The 14,764-nt window shown below is 41.1% G+C and overlaps 1 protein-coding gene across 1 annotated transcript in view; it reads left to right on the top strand.

The window, feature by feature from the left end:
* Window positions 1-12,314, top strand: part of adgrb3 (adhesion G protein-coupled receptor B3) — a 771,743-nt gene extending 759,429 nt beyond the window's left edge. The window contains exon 32 of the mRNA XM_059982287.1: window positions 11,541-12,314. Within this exon, the coding sequence (XP_059838270.1) occupies window positions 11,541-11,729 (189 nt within the window). The 3' untranslated portion in view covers window positions 11,730-12,314. The remainder of the gene's footprint in view (window positions 1-11,540) is intronic.
* Window positions 12,315-14,764: the final 2,450 nt, after the last annotated feature.

The following is a 14,764-nucleotide window of genomic DNA, read 5'->3' on the forward strand; positions in this document are numbered from 1 at the left end:
AAAAGAAGACATGGCAGTCAAGGTGAAGGATAATCCTAAGAGTTTCTACAGGTATATTAAGAGCAACATGATAGTAAGGAATAAAATTGGTCCTCTTGAAGATCAGAGTGGTCGGCTATGTATGGAACCAAAAGAAATGGGAGAGATATTAAATGGGTTTTTTGCATCTGTATTTACTATTTACTAAGGAAACTGGAATAGAGTCTATGGAAACAAGGCAAACAAATAGTGAGGTCATGGAATTTATACAGATTAAAGAGGAGGAGGTGCTTGCTGTTTTGAGGCAAATCAGAGTAGATAAATCCCCAGGACCTGACAGAGTATTCCCTTGGACCTTGAAGGAGACTAATGTTGAAATTGCAGGAGCCCTGGCAGATATATTTAAAAGGTCAATATCCATGGGTGAGGTGCTGGAAGATTGGAGGATAGCTCATGTTGATCAAAAATGGCTCTATGGGGTATGGGGTATGGAGGGATATGGGCCAGGTGCAGGTCAATGGGACTAGGCAGAAAAATGGTTCGGCAAAGCCAAGAAGGGCCAAAAGGCCTGTTGCTGTGCTGTAATGTTCTATGGTTTTATGGAAAAGATTCTTAGAGATAGGATCTATGGGCAGTTAGAGAATTCTGGTCTGATCAGGGACAGTCAGAATGGCTTTGTGAAGGGCAGATTGTGTGTAACAAGCCTGACAGGGTTCTTTGAGGAGGTGACCAGGCAAAAAAAAATATATCAGATAGGTATATGGAGAGGACAGGAATGGAGGATTACGGACTGAGTGCAGGTTGATGGGACTAGGTATGAGTAAGCGTTCGGCATGGACTAGAAGGGCCAAGATGGCCTGTTTCCATGCTGTAATTGTTAGATGGTTATATAGATGAGTGTAGTGCAGTGGATGTGACCTACATGGATTTTAGTAAGGCATTTGACAAGGTTCCACAAGGTAGGCTTATTCATTAAGTCAGAAGGCATGGGTTCCAGGGAAGTTTGGCCAGGTGGATTCAGAATTGGCTTGCCTGCAGAAAGCAGAGGGTTGTGGTGGAGGGAGTACATTCAGATTGGAGGGTTGTGACTAGTGGTGTCCCATAAGGATCTGTTCTGGGACCTCTACTTTTTGTGATTTTTATTAACGACCTGGATGTTGGGGGTAGAAGAGTGGGTTGGCAAGTTTGCAGACGACACAAAGGTTGGTGGTGTTGTAGATAGTGTAGAGGATTGTCGAAGATTTCAGAAACATTGATAGAATGCAGAACTGGGCTGAGAAGTGGCAGATGGAGTTCAACCTAGAGAAGTGTGAGGTGGTACACTTCGGAAGGACAAACTCCAAGGCAGAGTACAAAGTAAATGGCAGGATACTTGGAAGTGTGGGAGAGCAGAGGGATCTGGGGGTACATGTCCACAGATCCTTGAAAGTTGCCTCACAAGTAGATAGGGTAGTTAAGAATGCTTATGGAGTGTTAGCTTTCATAAGTTGAGGAATAGAGTTTAAGAGGCACGATGTAATGATGCAGCTCTATAAAACTCTAGTTAGGCCACACTTGGAGTACTGTGTCCAGTTCTGGTTGCCTCACTATAGGAAGGATGTGGAAGCATTGGAAAGGGTACAGAGGAGATTATGATCAGAGATTAAGGGAGCAAGGGCTTTACTCTTTGGAGAGGAGGATGAGAAGAGACATGATAGAGCTATACAAGATATTAAGAGGAATAAAGTGCACAGCCAATGCCTTTTCTCCAGGGCACCACTGCACAATACAAGAGGACTTGGCTTTAAGGTAAGGGGTGGAAAGTTCAAGGGGGATATTAAGGAAGGTTTTTTTTTTACTCAGAGTGGTTGGTGCATGGAATACACTGCCTGAGTCAGTAGTGGAGGCAAATAATATAGTGAAATTTAAAAGACTACTGGACAGGAATATGGAGGAATTTAAGGTCGGGGTTTATATGGGAGTCAGGGTTTAAGGATTGGCACAACATTGTGGGCCGAAGGGCCTGTACTGTACTATGTTCTAAACAGACTCCCTGATATCCACATCTGCAGGAAGTGCACCCAGTGGCAGCTCCTGACTGACATGGTCAAGGAACTAAAGCTGGAGCTGGATGCACTCAGGACCGGAAAACTTCATAGATAAGTCTTTTACGGAGTTGGACAGACACACAACCACTGCAGGCTTCAGATAGTAGATGGGTGACCAGCAGGAGAAGTAAGGGGAGTACAGAGCTTACCTGTGGCCATTCCCCTCAGAAACAAGTATACTCCTTTGGATACTGCTAGGGGAGTGACCTATGAGGGCACAGCAGTGGCAGCCAGACCTGTGGCATTGTGCACAGCCCTGATGCTCAGCAGGAAGCGCAAGGTCAGGCAGAGCGATGGTGATAGGAGACTCAATACTTAGGGAGATGGAGAGCAGATTCTGTGGCCACAAAAGAGAAGCAAGAATGGTACATTACCTCCCAGGTGTGAGGTTCTAAGGCACAAAGTGGTTGCAGAAGATTCTCAAGAGAGAAAGTGGACAGCAGAGGGCCTGGTGCACATTGGTACCAATGATATAGGTAGAAAGGGGGAAGAAGTCCTGTGCCGTGAGCATAGGGAGGTAAGGAAGAGGCTGAGGAGCAGGACCTGCAAGGTAGTAATCTTTGGATTACTTCCAGTACCATTCAGGGTAGGAATAGGATGAACTATGTGCCTGTCTGGACACGCCCCCTGCTGACTGCTCCTGTGGCTCCTCCCACAGGCCCCTGTATAAAGGAGGTCTGAGGCCTGACGCTCGGCCTCAGTCTCCAGGACATAGTATGATAGACACTCACTCCTGGTTCCTTCTTCCAGTCAATAAAAGCCGATATCTCGCCTTACGTCTCAGTGTGAGTTATTGATGGTGCATCAGGTACAGATGAATGAGCGGCTGAGGAACTGGTGCAGGGAGCAGGGTTTCATATTTCTGAATCATTAGAATCTCTTCCGGGGCAGGTATGACCTGTACAAAACAAGCAGTTTACACCTGAATCCGAGGGAGATCAATATCCTTGTAGGCATGTTTGCGAGAGCACTTGGGGAGGGTTTAAACTAAGTTGGCTGGGGGATGGGAACCTGAGTGATAGGGCCGAGGATGGGGAAGTTGGTACTCAAGTCCATGCGGTGTGTAGTGAGGAAGGACTGGCAGATGAGAGGGCAAAATTGCAGTCAGTGGAGTGGGATGAAGTGAAGTTTAATGTGAAGGCAAAAATAAAAAGGGTGATAAAACTGGACTGAAGGCGTTATATTTGAAAGCACAACATACGGAATAAAGCAAGTGATCTTGTAGCATAAGTAGAGATTGGCAGGTGTGACACTGTAGGCATGACTGAGTTGACGCTGAAAGAAGATCATAGTTGGGATCTTAACATCCAAGGATATGCCTTGTAACAAAAGGACAGGTATGAAGGCAGAATGGAACCAAATCCTTAGAAGAGGTGACATAGGATCAAAAGATGTAGAATCCCTATGGGTAGAGTTAAGAAACTGCAAGGGTAAAAAGACCCTGATGTGTGTTAAATAAATGCCCCCAAAAAGTAGCAAGGATATGGCATATGAATTTCAGCGAGAAATAATAAAGTCCTGTAATGTGGACAATATTATGGGGGATTTCAACATGCAGGTTGATTGGGAAAATCGGGTTGTTGCTAAATCCCAATAGAGAATTTGTAGAATGCCTACAAAATGGCTTTTTAAAGCATCTTGTGGTTGAGCCCACTAGGGGAAAGGCAATTCAGGACTAGGTGTTGTGTAATGAACCAGAATTGACTTGGGAGCTTAAGATAAAGAAACCATTAGGAGGCTGTGATCATAATATGATAGAATTCACCCTGCAGTTTGGAAATGGAAAAGATAAAGTCAGGTATACAAGTTTTACAGTGGAGTAAAGGAAATTACAGAGGCATGAAAGAGGGGCTGGCCAAAGTTGATTGGAAAGGGTTACTAGCAGGGATGACAGCAGAACCGCAATAGCTGCAGCTTCTGAGGACAATTCGAATGGTGCAGAATGGATACATCCCAAAGATGAATAAGTATTCTAAAGGGGCAAGGAGGAAAAGGGGGGAAATGAATCAACCATGGAGGACAAGGGAAATCCAGAGGGCATATAGCAGAACAAACATTAAAGGGAAGTTAAAGGATTGGGAAGCTTTTCAAATTAATAAAAGGTAACTAAAAAACATAAGGAAGTTGAAATATGAGGTAAAGTGGCCAATAATATCAAGAAGGATACCAAAAATGTTTTCAGATATACTGTATAAAGAGTAAAAGAGTAGTGAGAGTGGATATTAGACCACTGCGAAATGTAATGCAAAGGTCGTAATGGGGAACAAAGAAATGGCAGATGAACGTAATGTATTTTACATCAGTCTTCACTGTGAAAGACATTAGCTGTGTGCCAGAAATTTGAGATTGTCAAGGAGAAAGAGATGAGTGTAGTTGATAATACTAAGTAGAAAGTGCTTGGGAAGCTGAAAAGTCTCAAGATAGATAAGTCACCTGGACCAGATGGACTACATCTCAGGGTTCTGAAAGAGGTAGCCGAAAAGAGAGTGGATGCATTTTTAATGATCTTTCAAGAATCACTAGATTCTGTAATGGTTCTGCAGGACAGGAAAATTGCAAATGTCGCTACATTCTTTAAGAAGGGAGAGAGGCAGAAGAATGGAAATTATAGGCCATTTAGCCTGACTTAAGTGGTTGGGAAGACATTGGAGTCGACTACTAAGGATAAGATTTTGGGGTACTTGGAGGTGCCTGATAAAATAGGCCAAAGTCAGCATGGTTTCCTTAAGGAGAAATGATGCCTAAAAAAATAAGTTGGCATTCTTTGAAGAAATAACAATTAGGATAGACAAAGGGGAGTCAGTGGATGTTGTTTATTTGGATTTTCAGAAGATCTTTGACAAGCCACACATGAGACTGCTTAACATGATAAGAGTCCATGGTATTACAGGAAAGATACTAGCATGGATCTGATTGTATGGCTGCCAGTAACTAGTGGTATTCCACAGCAGTCAGTACTGAGACTGCTTCTTTTCACATTATACCTCAGCAAATTGGATGATACAATTGATGGTTTTGTGGCCAGGTTTGTGGACCATACAAAGATAGGTGGAGGGGCAGGTAGTGTTGAGGAAGCAGAGAGTCTGTAGTAGGACTTGAAAAGGTTGCGTGAATGGGCAAAGAAGTTGCAGATCAAATGTAGTGTAGGGAAGTGCATGGTCATGCACTTTGGTAGTAGGAATAAAAGCATAGACAATTTTCCAAACAAGGAGAAAATTCAAAAGTCAGAGTGTAACAGGACTTGAGACTCCTGGTGCAGGAATCCCTAAAGGTTAACTTGCAGGTTGATTCTATTTTAAGGAATGCAAATGCTATGTTAGCAATAATTTTTGAGAGGACTAGAATATAAGAACAGGATGTGATGCTGAGGATTTATAAGGCACTGGTCAGACTGCATTTGGAGTATTGTAAACAGCTTGGGGCCCCTTATCTAAGATGTGTTGGCATTGAAGAGGGCCCGGAGGAGGATCACAAGAGTTATTGTGGGAATTAAAGGGTTAATGTTTGAAAAGCATGTGATGGCTCTGGGCCTGTAATCACTTGATTTTAGAAGAACAAGGAGAGATCTCATTAAAACCTATCAGATGTTGAAAGGCTTTGATAAAGTGGATTTGCAGAGACTGTTTCCTATAGTGGGTGAGTCAAGGACCAGAGGCTACAGCTTCAGAATAGTTTGATAGATTCTTGATTAGTCAGGGCATCAAAGTTACAGGTCAAAGGCATGAGATTGGGGTTGAGAGGGATAATAAACCAGTCATGATGGAATGGTGGAGCAGATTCAATGGGCCAAGTGGTCTGGTCTACTCTTACTAGGTAGACATAGGAAGATACAAGTGTTGAAAGTTTCCTTTGATAAAGTGCAACATCTACACTGACTCTTATGAATCACTTGTTCCTGACTTCCCAAAGTGGAAAGCATTCAGGGTGACACTGAGGCCCTCAAGTCATTGGGAATGCAGGAACCCAGCAAAGGACAGCACCACCTCACAAACATCAGGATTCTCCTGGCCCACCTGCAGAAAAGTTAGCAATTCCTGTAATGGCCTCATCGGTCACCATCGAGCCCAAGGACGAGACTGGAAGCAATCATCCTTATTCCCTGTGAACTGTGAGAAAAAAGACAATGCTTTAGAGATGATATTCTAGGCTTTTCAGAGCTAATGGGGAAATACAAGAAACTGTAGTTGAGAAACAAGATGTTAAACCACTGTGGGGTTGGAGAGAGTTAGAAGAATGGGAAGGGTAAGGCTATGAAGGGAATTTGAAAACTCATAACAAATCTATAAATGAAAATTTCAAGACGCTAGAACATTCTGGTAGAATATCTGCTGAATATTTAACAGGTTTAAAAGTAAACTAGTATATTTGATTTACTACATGCTTTGCATAATTGAAAATAAGACATTATCATAATAGAACCATAGAACATTACAGCACAGAAACAGGCCCTTCTTGGCTGTGCTGAACCATTTTTCTGCCTAATCCCACTGTCCTGCACCTGGACCATATCCCTCCATACCCCTCTCATCCATGTACCTGCCCGAGTTTTTCTTCAATGTTAAAAGTGAGCCCGCATTCACCACTTCATTTGGCAGCTCATTCCACACTCCCACCACTCTCTGTGGTGAAGAAGCCCCACTAATGTTCCCTTTAAACTTTTCCTCCTTCACCCTTAACCCATGTCCTCTGTTTTTTTTCTCCCTTAGCTCAGTGGAAAAAGCCTGCTTGCAATCACTCTATCTATACCCATCATAATTATATATACCTATCAAATCTCCCCTCATTCTTCTACACTCCAGGGAATAAAGTCCTAGCCTATTCAACCTTTCTCTGTAACTCAGTTTCTCAAGTCCTGGCAACATCCTTGTAAACCTTCTCTGCACTCTTTCAACCTTATTAATATCCTTCCTGTAAATAGGCGACCAAAATTTCACACAATACTCCAAATTCAACCTCACCATAACATTCCAACTCCTATACTCAATATTTAGATTTATAAAGGCCAATATAACAAAAGCTCTCTTTACAATCCTATCTATCTGTGACGCCACTTCCAGGGAATTTTGTATCTGTATTCCCAGATCCCTCTGTTCTACTGCACTCCTCAGTGCCTTTCCATTTACCTTGTATGTTCTACCTTGGTTTGTCCTTCCAAAGTGCAATACCTCACATTTGTCTGCATTGAACTCTGTCTGCCATTTGTCAGCCCATTTTTCCAGCTGGTCCAAGTCCCTCTGCAAGCTTCAAAAGCCTTCCTCACTGTCCACTGTACCTCCAACCTTTGTATCTTCAGCAAATTTGCTAATCCAGTTTCCCACATTATCATCCAGATCATTGACATAGATGACAAATAACAATGGACCCAGCACAGATCCCTGTAGCACATCACTAGTCACAGGCTTACACTCAGAGAAGCAATCCTCCACTACCACTCTCTGGCTTCTCCCATTGAGCCAATGTCTAATCCAATTTACTACCTCACCATGTATACCTAGCGACTGAATCTTCCTAACTAACCTCCCCTGCAGGACCTTGTCAAAGGCCTTACTGAAGTCCATGTAGACAACATCCACTGCCTTCCCTTCATCCACTTTCCTTGTAACTTCCTCAAAAAACTCTAATAGATTGGTTAAACATGACCTACCATGCACAAAGCCATGTTGACTCTCCCTACTAAGTCCCTGTCTATCCAAATACTTGTAGATCCGATCTCTTAGTACTCCTTCTAATAATTTACCTACTACTGACATCAAACTTACCGGTCTATAATTTCCTATATTACTTTTAGAGCCTTTTTTAAACAACAGAACAAAATGAGCTATCCTTCAATCCTCCAGCACCTCACCCGTCGATACCGACATTTTAAATATATCTGCCAGGGCCTCTGCAACTCTAACACTAGTCTTCAAGGTTCGAGGGAATACCCTGTCAGGTCCTGGGGATTTATCTACTCTGATTTGCCTCAAGATAGCAAGCACCTCATCCTCTTTATTTCTTTCTTTACGTATTTGCACACTTGTTGAATGCCCAAGTTGATAGGATCTTTCAATGATTCTGTAATAGTTGAATCTGCATATGGTGGCATAGAAACATTGAAAACAGACAGCACAATACAGGCCCTTCGGCCCACAAAGTAGTGCTGAACATACCCCTACCTTAGAAATTACTAGGCTTACCTACAGCCTTCTATTTTTCTAAGCTCCACGTACCTATCCGAAAGTCTCTTTAAAGACCCTTTCGTATCTGCCTCCACCACCAGTGCCAACAGCCCATACCATGCACTCACCCCTCTGAGTAAAAAACTTAGCCCTGACATCTCCTCTGTACCTGCTTCCCAGCACCTTAAACCGGTGTCCTCTTGTGGCAACCGTTTCAGCCCTGGGAAAAAGCTTCTGACTATCCACACGACCAATGCCTCTCATCATTTTGTCCACCTCTAACAGGTCATCTCTGTCATTCCAAGGAGAAAAGGCTGAGTTCACTCAACCTATTCTCATAAGGCATGCTCCCCAATACAGGCCACATCCTTGTAAATCTCCTTTGCACCCTTTCTAAGGTTTCCACATCCTTCCTGTAGTGAGGCAACCAGAACTGAGCACAGTATTCCAAGTGGGGTCTGACCAGGGTCCTACATAACTGTACCATTACCTCTAAGCTCTTATATTCAATTCCACGATTGATGAAGGCCAATGCACCATATGCGTTCTTAACCACAGAATCAACCTGTGCAGCTGCTTTGAACATCCTGTGGACTCAGACCCCATGATCCCTCTGATCCTCCACACTGCCAAGAGTCTTACCATTAATACTATATCCTGCCATTATATTTGACATACCAGAATGAACCACTTCACACTTACCTGCATTGAACTCCATCTGCCAGTTCTCAGCCCAGTTTTGCATCCTATCGATGTCCCGCTGTAACCTCTGACAGCCCTCCACACTATCCACAACACCTCCAACTTTTGAGTCATATTATGTATGTACTTTGATAATAAATTTACCTTGAACTTTTTGGAGACTGTTGTAAGTGAATGAGAACAGTTTCCCTCTAGTGTAGGATTGTAAGATTGTGACTGGAATTCTTGTAAGGTTAGAGTTATTAAAGGTTTACACAGGTGAATTGGAATTGGGTCATAATCAATGTTGACAACAGCACAAGCACAAAGACTGGAGCAGTCACTGTGTTACCCCACATACCGTTCAGAAAAGAAGAATTGTGCCTTGTCGTGCTGGGCTATGAGCAAATGATAATATCCCTCGTGGTTAACTTCAGAGAAAATGAACCTTTATCATTTGACATTTAGAGGCCACTTCATACTTTTAAAGTGGATAATACAATATCAAGGACACCTTCAAAACACAATGCCTCATAAAAAAAAAGACTGCTTCCATCATTAAGAACCCCTGCCACCCAAAACATGCTCTCCTCTCATTACTCCCATCAGAGAGGAAGTACAGAGTCTAAAGACTCAATGTCTTATGAACATCTTTTCCCTCCTCCTTCATCAGATTTCTGAACAGTGAACCCATGAACACTACCTCACTATTTTCTCTTTTCTGCTACTTATTTTACATTCTATACTGTCTATATTTCTTAATACACTGTACTGCTGCTACAATTTCACAGCATACGTCAGTGATAATGATTCTGATGTTCAGGCCTTTTCATTCTATTATAGGGGTTGATTAAGAGTCAGTGCTCACTTAGCATCCCTGTCATTACAGACTACAAACCAAGCCAGAATCCTTGGTATTGCGATGGACTGATTGAAATGTTAACTATCACATTAAGATAATTGCAAAGTCAGCCTACAACCACCTTAAAAATATAGCAAGAATTAAAGGGCTTATGTCTCATCAAGATCTATAAAAACTTCTTCATGCATGTATTTTTAGTAGACTTGACTTCTGTAATGGCATTTTCACAGGACTCTAAAAAAAAATCCCACAGACAGCTGCAGCACGTTCAGAATGCTGCTGCTAGAGTCCTCACTAAGACCAAGAAAGTAGAACTTCAGTTCTCAGATCGCTATACTGGCTTCCTGTTCAGAGGATTGACTTTAAAATATTACCACTGGTTTAGAAAGCACTGACTGTGTAGGGCCAAAATACATCTCTAATATCTTACTGCATTATGAACCTTCTCGAGCTCTCAAGTCACCTGGGCCAGGTCTGCTTACCAACCCAGGGTCAAAACTAAACATGGTGAAGGAGCTTTTAATTACTATGGCCCATATATCTGGAATAACCTTCCAGAGGATCAGAAGTCTGCTCCATCTTTAAGCTCTTTTAAATTGAAACTTAAACTTTTCGCTGTAGCTTTTAGTTAGTCTCCTGCACTATAACTTCTATTTATCAAATCTATTTTTGTGTGATTTTTCTTTTCTTATATATTGTCTGAAATTTGATTTTTGTATCTGGTTCTATGTAAAGCACTTTGAACTGCCTTGTGTTTGAAAAGTGCTATACAAATAAACTTGCTTGCTCTTCCATTCTGTATAGATCTTTATAAATCCATGGAGATTTTACATTAAGATCTGGATTCTGTTCTTTATGGCTGAGGTGTGAAATTGGCCAACATCTGACTCAAAACTTGCAGAAATAAGCGTCTCTCAATTCAGCAGTAGATTTACTTAATATTTATTTTCTCAGTTCTCCGAGGCTGTAAGTGTAACTGATGGAATAAACACATCTCTACACGTAACCACACTGCTATAAAATAAAAAAGTGTATTATTACCTGTTGAGGACTTGATGGGAAAACAACTGCAGACAGTCTTCCAAATCATCACCTTCAATGACAAGAATAGCAAGATAGTATTTAATTGTATAGGCAGTTTATTTGAATGGGAATGAAGAGAGCATAGGGAAGTATTGTTGAAACCATAACTGAATTAATGTCTATCTAATCAAAATGAGAGCAACCTTGGGATAGTTTGGTCTGCTTTTAATATATTTGTTCTACAATAGCTGTGATGTACATACCAAGATGTTCCACTGGAACATCATGAACTAATTGAAAAGATGCTGAGCCACAGAACCTTGTCATCACATTCTCAATTTTATATACACATGTTTGAGATATACAAAAGGCCACATGCTAGTTCTGCATGCTTTCTTTTGGGTCATTGATGTGTTGTTTTTTTTAGGAAGGCATTTAAAGTATGAAGAGAGAGGATGAGGGATTTGCGGATAAAATGCAAGAGTTCAAGGTCCTTTTAGCTAAAGGTGCAGCTGCTATTAATCGAAGAGTTAGACAAGGTGCAGAGATTATGGAGGACTGGAGTGGGTCATGGGGGGGGGGGGGAAGGAGGACTGAGGCCACGGAGAAAAGAGACAAAATGAATATTTGTATAGCAAATGAAATAGTATCTCTTTGATGATAGAGGCTACTGAATAAAGTTTCAGAAGTGTGCATGGGTTCAGATTGAAAGGAAGAACTGCTAATACTATGTTAATGTATTTTTCACAGGACAACCCAACACCGAGCAAGCATGAATGGGATACTTACAAGAACCCTAGTGACTACCAACACTATTCACCAATGAATGTATTGGATACAGACACAAAAGAAGCATTAGAATTGAGACAAGCAGAGTGGGAAAAGTGTCTCTCTATACCCTTGGACGTGCAGGAAGGGGATTTTCAAACTGAAGTTTAAATTCAAGTCAATTATAAATAAAATCTCTTGCACTTGCACTTCAGAAATTTTTACAAAAACCTGGTCTGTATGTCTGGACTCTCTTAGAGTAATTTAGGGACTTTATGCACCAGGAATAAGATGTCCATGTCTTTAACATTTCTCACTACCTTACTTAGTGAGAATACAAGATGTACAATTATTACCATCATGTGTTGTACGTTCATGTGGAATGAATTTGTAAGGTAATCTTTATAGATAAACCTCAAGCAAAGATACATGTTGTAATAGCTTCATTTGGTTTAGTTTTACAAAGAAAACTTCACCATGAAGCACAATGTATATATTTATGCAGTTTTTAAGATTTATAACAGTCTGTTTGGCCATTACTACACTTTTTACTTTATAATATAAAAGCAAACAATTTTCTGTCATTTAAATGAATGGTTGTTGAGCTGCGTTCTTCATTGCTTTCAATGCAATAAAGTAATACTCTCACTTTTATATGAATAATATATTTCACATCTTTATTATTGCAGATCTCACACGAAAGCACAGAAATAGCTTTCTTGGCTGCAAACGTGTATAAAATATTTAAAATGTTGTATGGTGTAAATAAATTTTTGTCTACATATTAGTTTCATCTACTTCCTACATTTTATAGATTAGTCGTCACTTGGTGCAGTTCCTCAGTTGTATTGTCTGCCCCAGAAACCAGATGTCGCACACCAATTTCATTAAACTCCTAATGAAGGGTCTCAGCCCGAAATATCGACTGTTTATACCCCTTCATAGATGCTGCCTGACCTACTGAGTTCCTCCAGAATTTTGTCTGTGTTGTAGCCCAAGGTTATTTAGCTCAAGGTGCTGTTGAGTTAGTAGTTTCATGATGGTGACCAGTGAGGTAAAAACATGCTGACGTGGTGAGATGCAGAACACAGCAAATGCTGGAAATTTGAAACAAAAGAATCCATTTCCTGTACAACTGTATTTCCCTCAAATCTGCACTCACCTCAGTCTCAGAAAGGGAGTTTTCCCTTTATGGCTCTTTCAAATAATGTTCTAAAGCAGTCACAGGCTCTAAAATACTTCCAAAGTGCCGGCACCAATAATTGGAAACATTCATCCCCTTTCTTTGCAACAAAGCTCCACAGTCAAAGATCTATGTGGAGGTAATCTGTTCTTGTGATATTGACACAAAAAAAAACTTGGCTAAGGTATCCGGGAGAATTCCCTACCATTCTCTGAATGGATGGCGTTAGTCATAAAAAGAGGGATTCTATATGATGCAATGACTATTTGTGATCTGGAGTGCACTGCTGTGGTAGGTAATGTAAGGTGATCAATGATCTAAAGGGAGATCAATAGGCATCCAAGCATTAGTGCACAAGGATATAGATCAGGTGTTATTCATTTGAACAGAAGACGATCATAGCATATCAATGAGAAAATGGATGATTTAATCACACAAGTTGATGGGTTCAAGGTTCAACCATCTGAAAGGAATGAATAAGTCCCTTCAGTCATTCATGTGGATGCTCCTTGCACTGTTCACTGGTTGGCACTTTCCAAGCCAAAGCTACCTTGTTCCTGACTGAAGGATCTGCTGCAGGCTGAGATCTAGGATGCCTATCAGACAGCAGAGCAACAGTCGTAAATCCTTTGCCTAGCAGTGGAAACAGATAACATAGGGGTGGTGTGAACTTGAGTTTCGCTAACAATAGACATTTTGAATGAAGAGAAATTATTGACCTAAACTTCAATTTTGTTTCACTCCTCTACTGCTGCATGACTTGTTGAGTATTTCTGGCAGTTTTATTTCAGTTTAACAGTATCCACAGTATTTGACCTGTTATGGTGAACATGTATTTCAGCTGATTTTAAGCACCCAATCCAATTCTGCTAACAAATGAATATTACTGTACTTCAGCTCTATACATTGGTGTTCCAAGTAGTTCAAGCTATGCCGAGAATTAAGTTTTTCCACAACACAAATTCCTCAGTCAAAGACCTACATCAAGTGCGCTCAGAATGGTTCTAACTGTGCTTGATTGGTGTTAACACTATAGCTTCCAGGTCACTACACTTTATATTAGAATATAGAGCAATACAAGCCCCTCGGCCCATAATGTTTAACCGACTCTAAGATTAGGCTAACCCTTCACTCCCACATAGCCCTCCACTTGTCTTTTTCAGGAAAATATTGCAAATGTTTTGAATCCAAATGAAAAGCAATGCTGGATACACTGAGATGTGAATGGATGAATTATACAGCTGTTATTAAGGTCTAATTGAGTTCGCCTCTGCAATTTCACTATGTAAGTTCTCAAAAGCAGTAATTAGATCTGTTAGGATGAACAATGACTCATATTAAACACAAAGTACACTGCAGATGCTGTGGTCAAATCAACACATACAAACAAGCTGGATGAACTCAAAAGGTCAGGCAGCATCTGTGGAAACGAGCAGTCAACGTTTCGGGCCAAGACCCTTTGTCAGGACTTTCATATTGTTCCCTCTAGCTTGTACTCCTTCTCCCCCTTCCCATCTTATTCTGGCTTCTTTTCCCTTCCTTTTCAATCCTGAAGAATCTCATCCTGAAACATCAACTCTTTATTATTTCCACAGATGCTGCCTGACCTGCTGAGTTCCTGCAGCATTCTGAGTGTGGTACTCTGACTATATACCCTGTATTTATTTTATATCATTCAAATGGGTCACCCCTCATTCCTCCATAGAAATAATCCAAGTTCGTCTAATACACACAGAACTCCATATGGGTCCTATTTCTCTCATGCCAACTTTACAACCAATTTTCTGATCTATTGATTCTGTGCTAATTTGAAAATGAGGCCATTAGGTCATTATGAGCAGCCCTGCCACAAGAGCTTAGTGCAGCTCGGGAGTTGCACCATATAAAGGAGAGTGGGTTGACTCGCATATAATACAACGTTTTAGATCAACAACCTTTTGCCATCAATTCCATGGCAGGTCATCAGCTTCAGACATTATATCTTTTCCTTCACCACCCGCAATAGTAGTGCAGTTGAAGATCC

The sequence above is a fragment of the Hypanus sabinus genome, chromosome 10, assembly GCF_030144855.1.
Source record: "Hypanus sabinus isolate sHypSab1 chromosome 10, sHypSab1.hap1, whole genome shotgun sequence".
Lineage (NCBI taxonomy): Eukaryota > Metazoa > Chordata > Chondrichthyes > Myliobatiformes > Dasyatidae > Hypanus > Hypanus sabinus.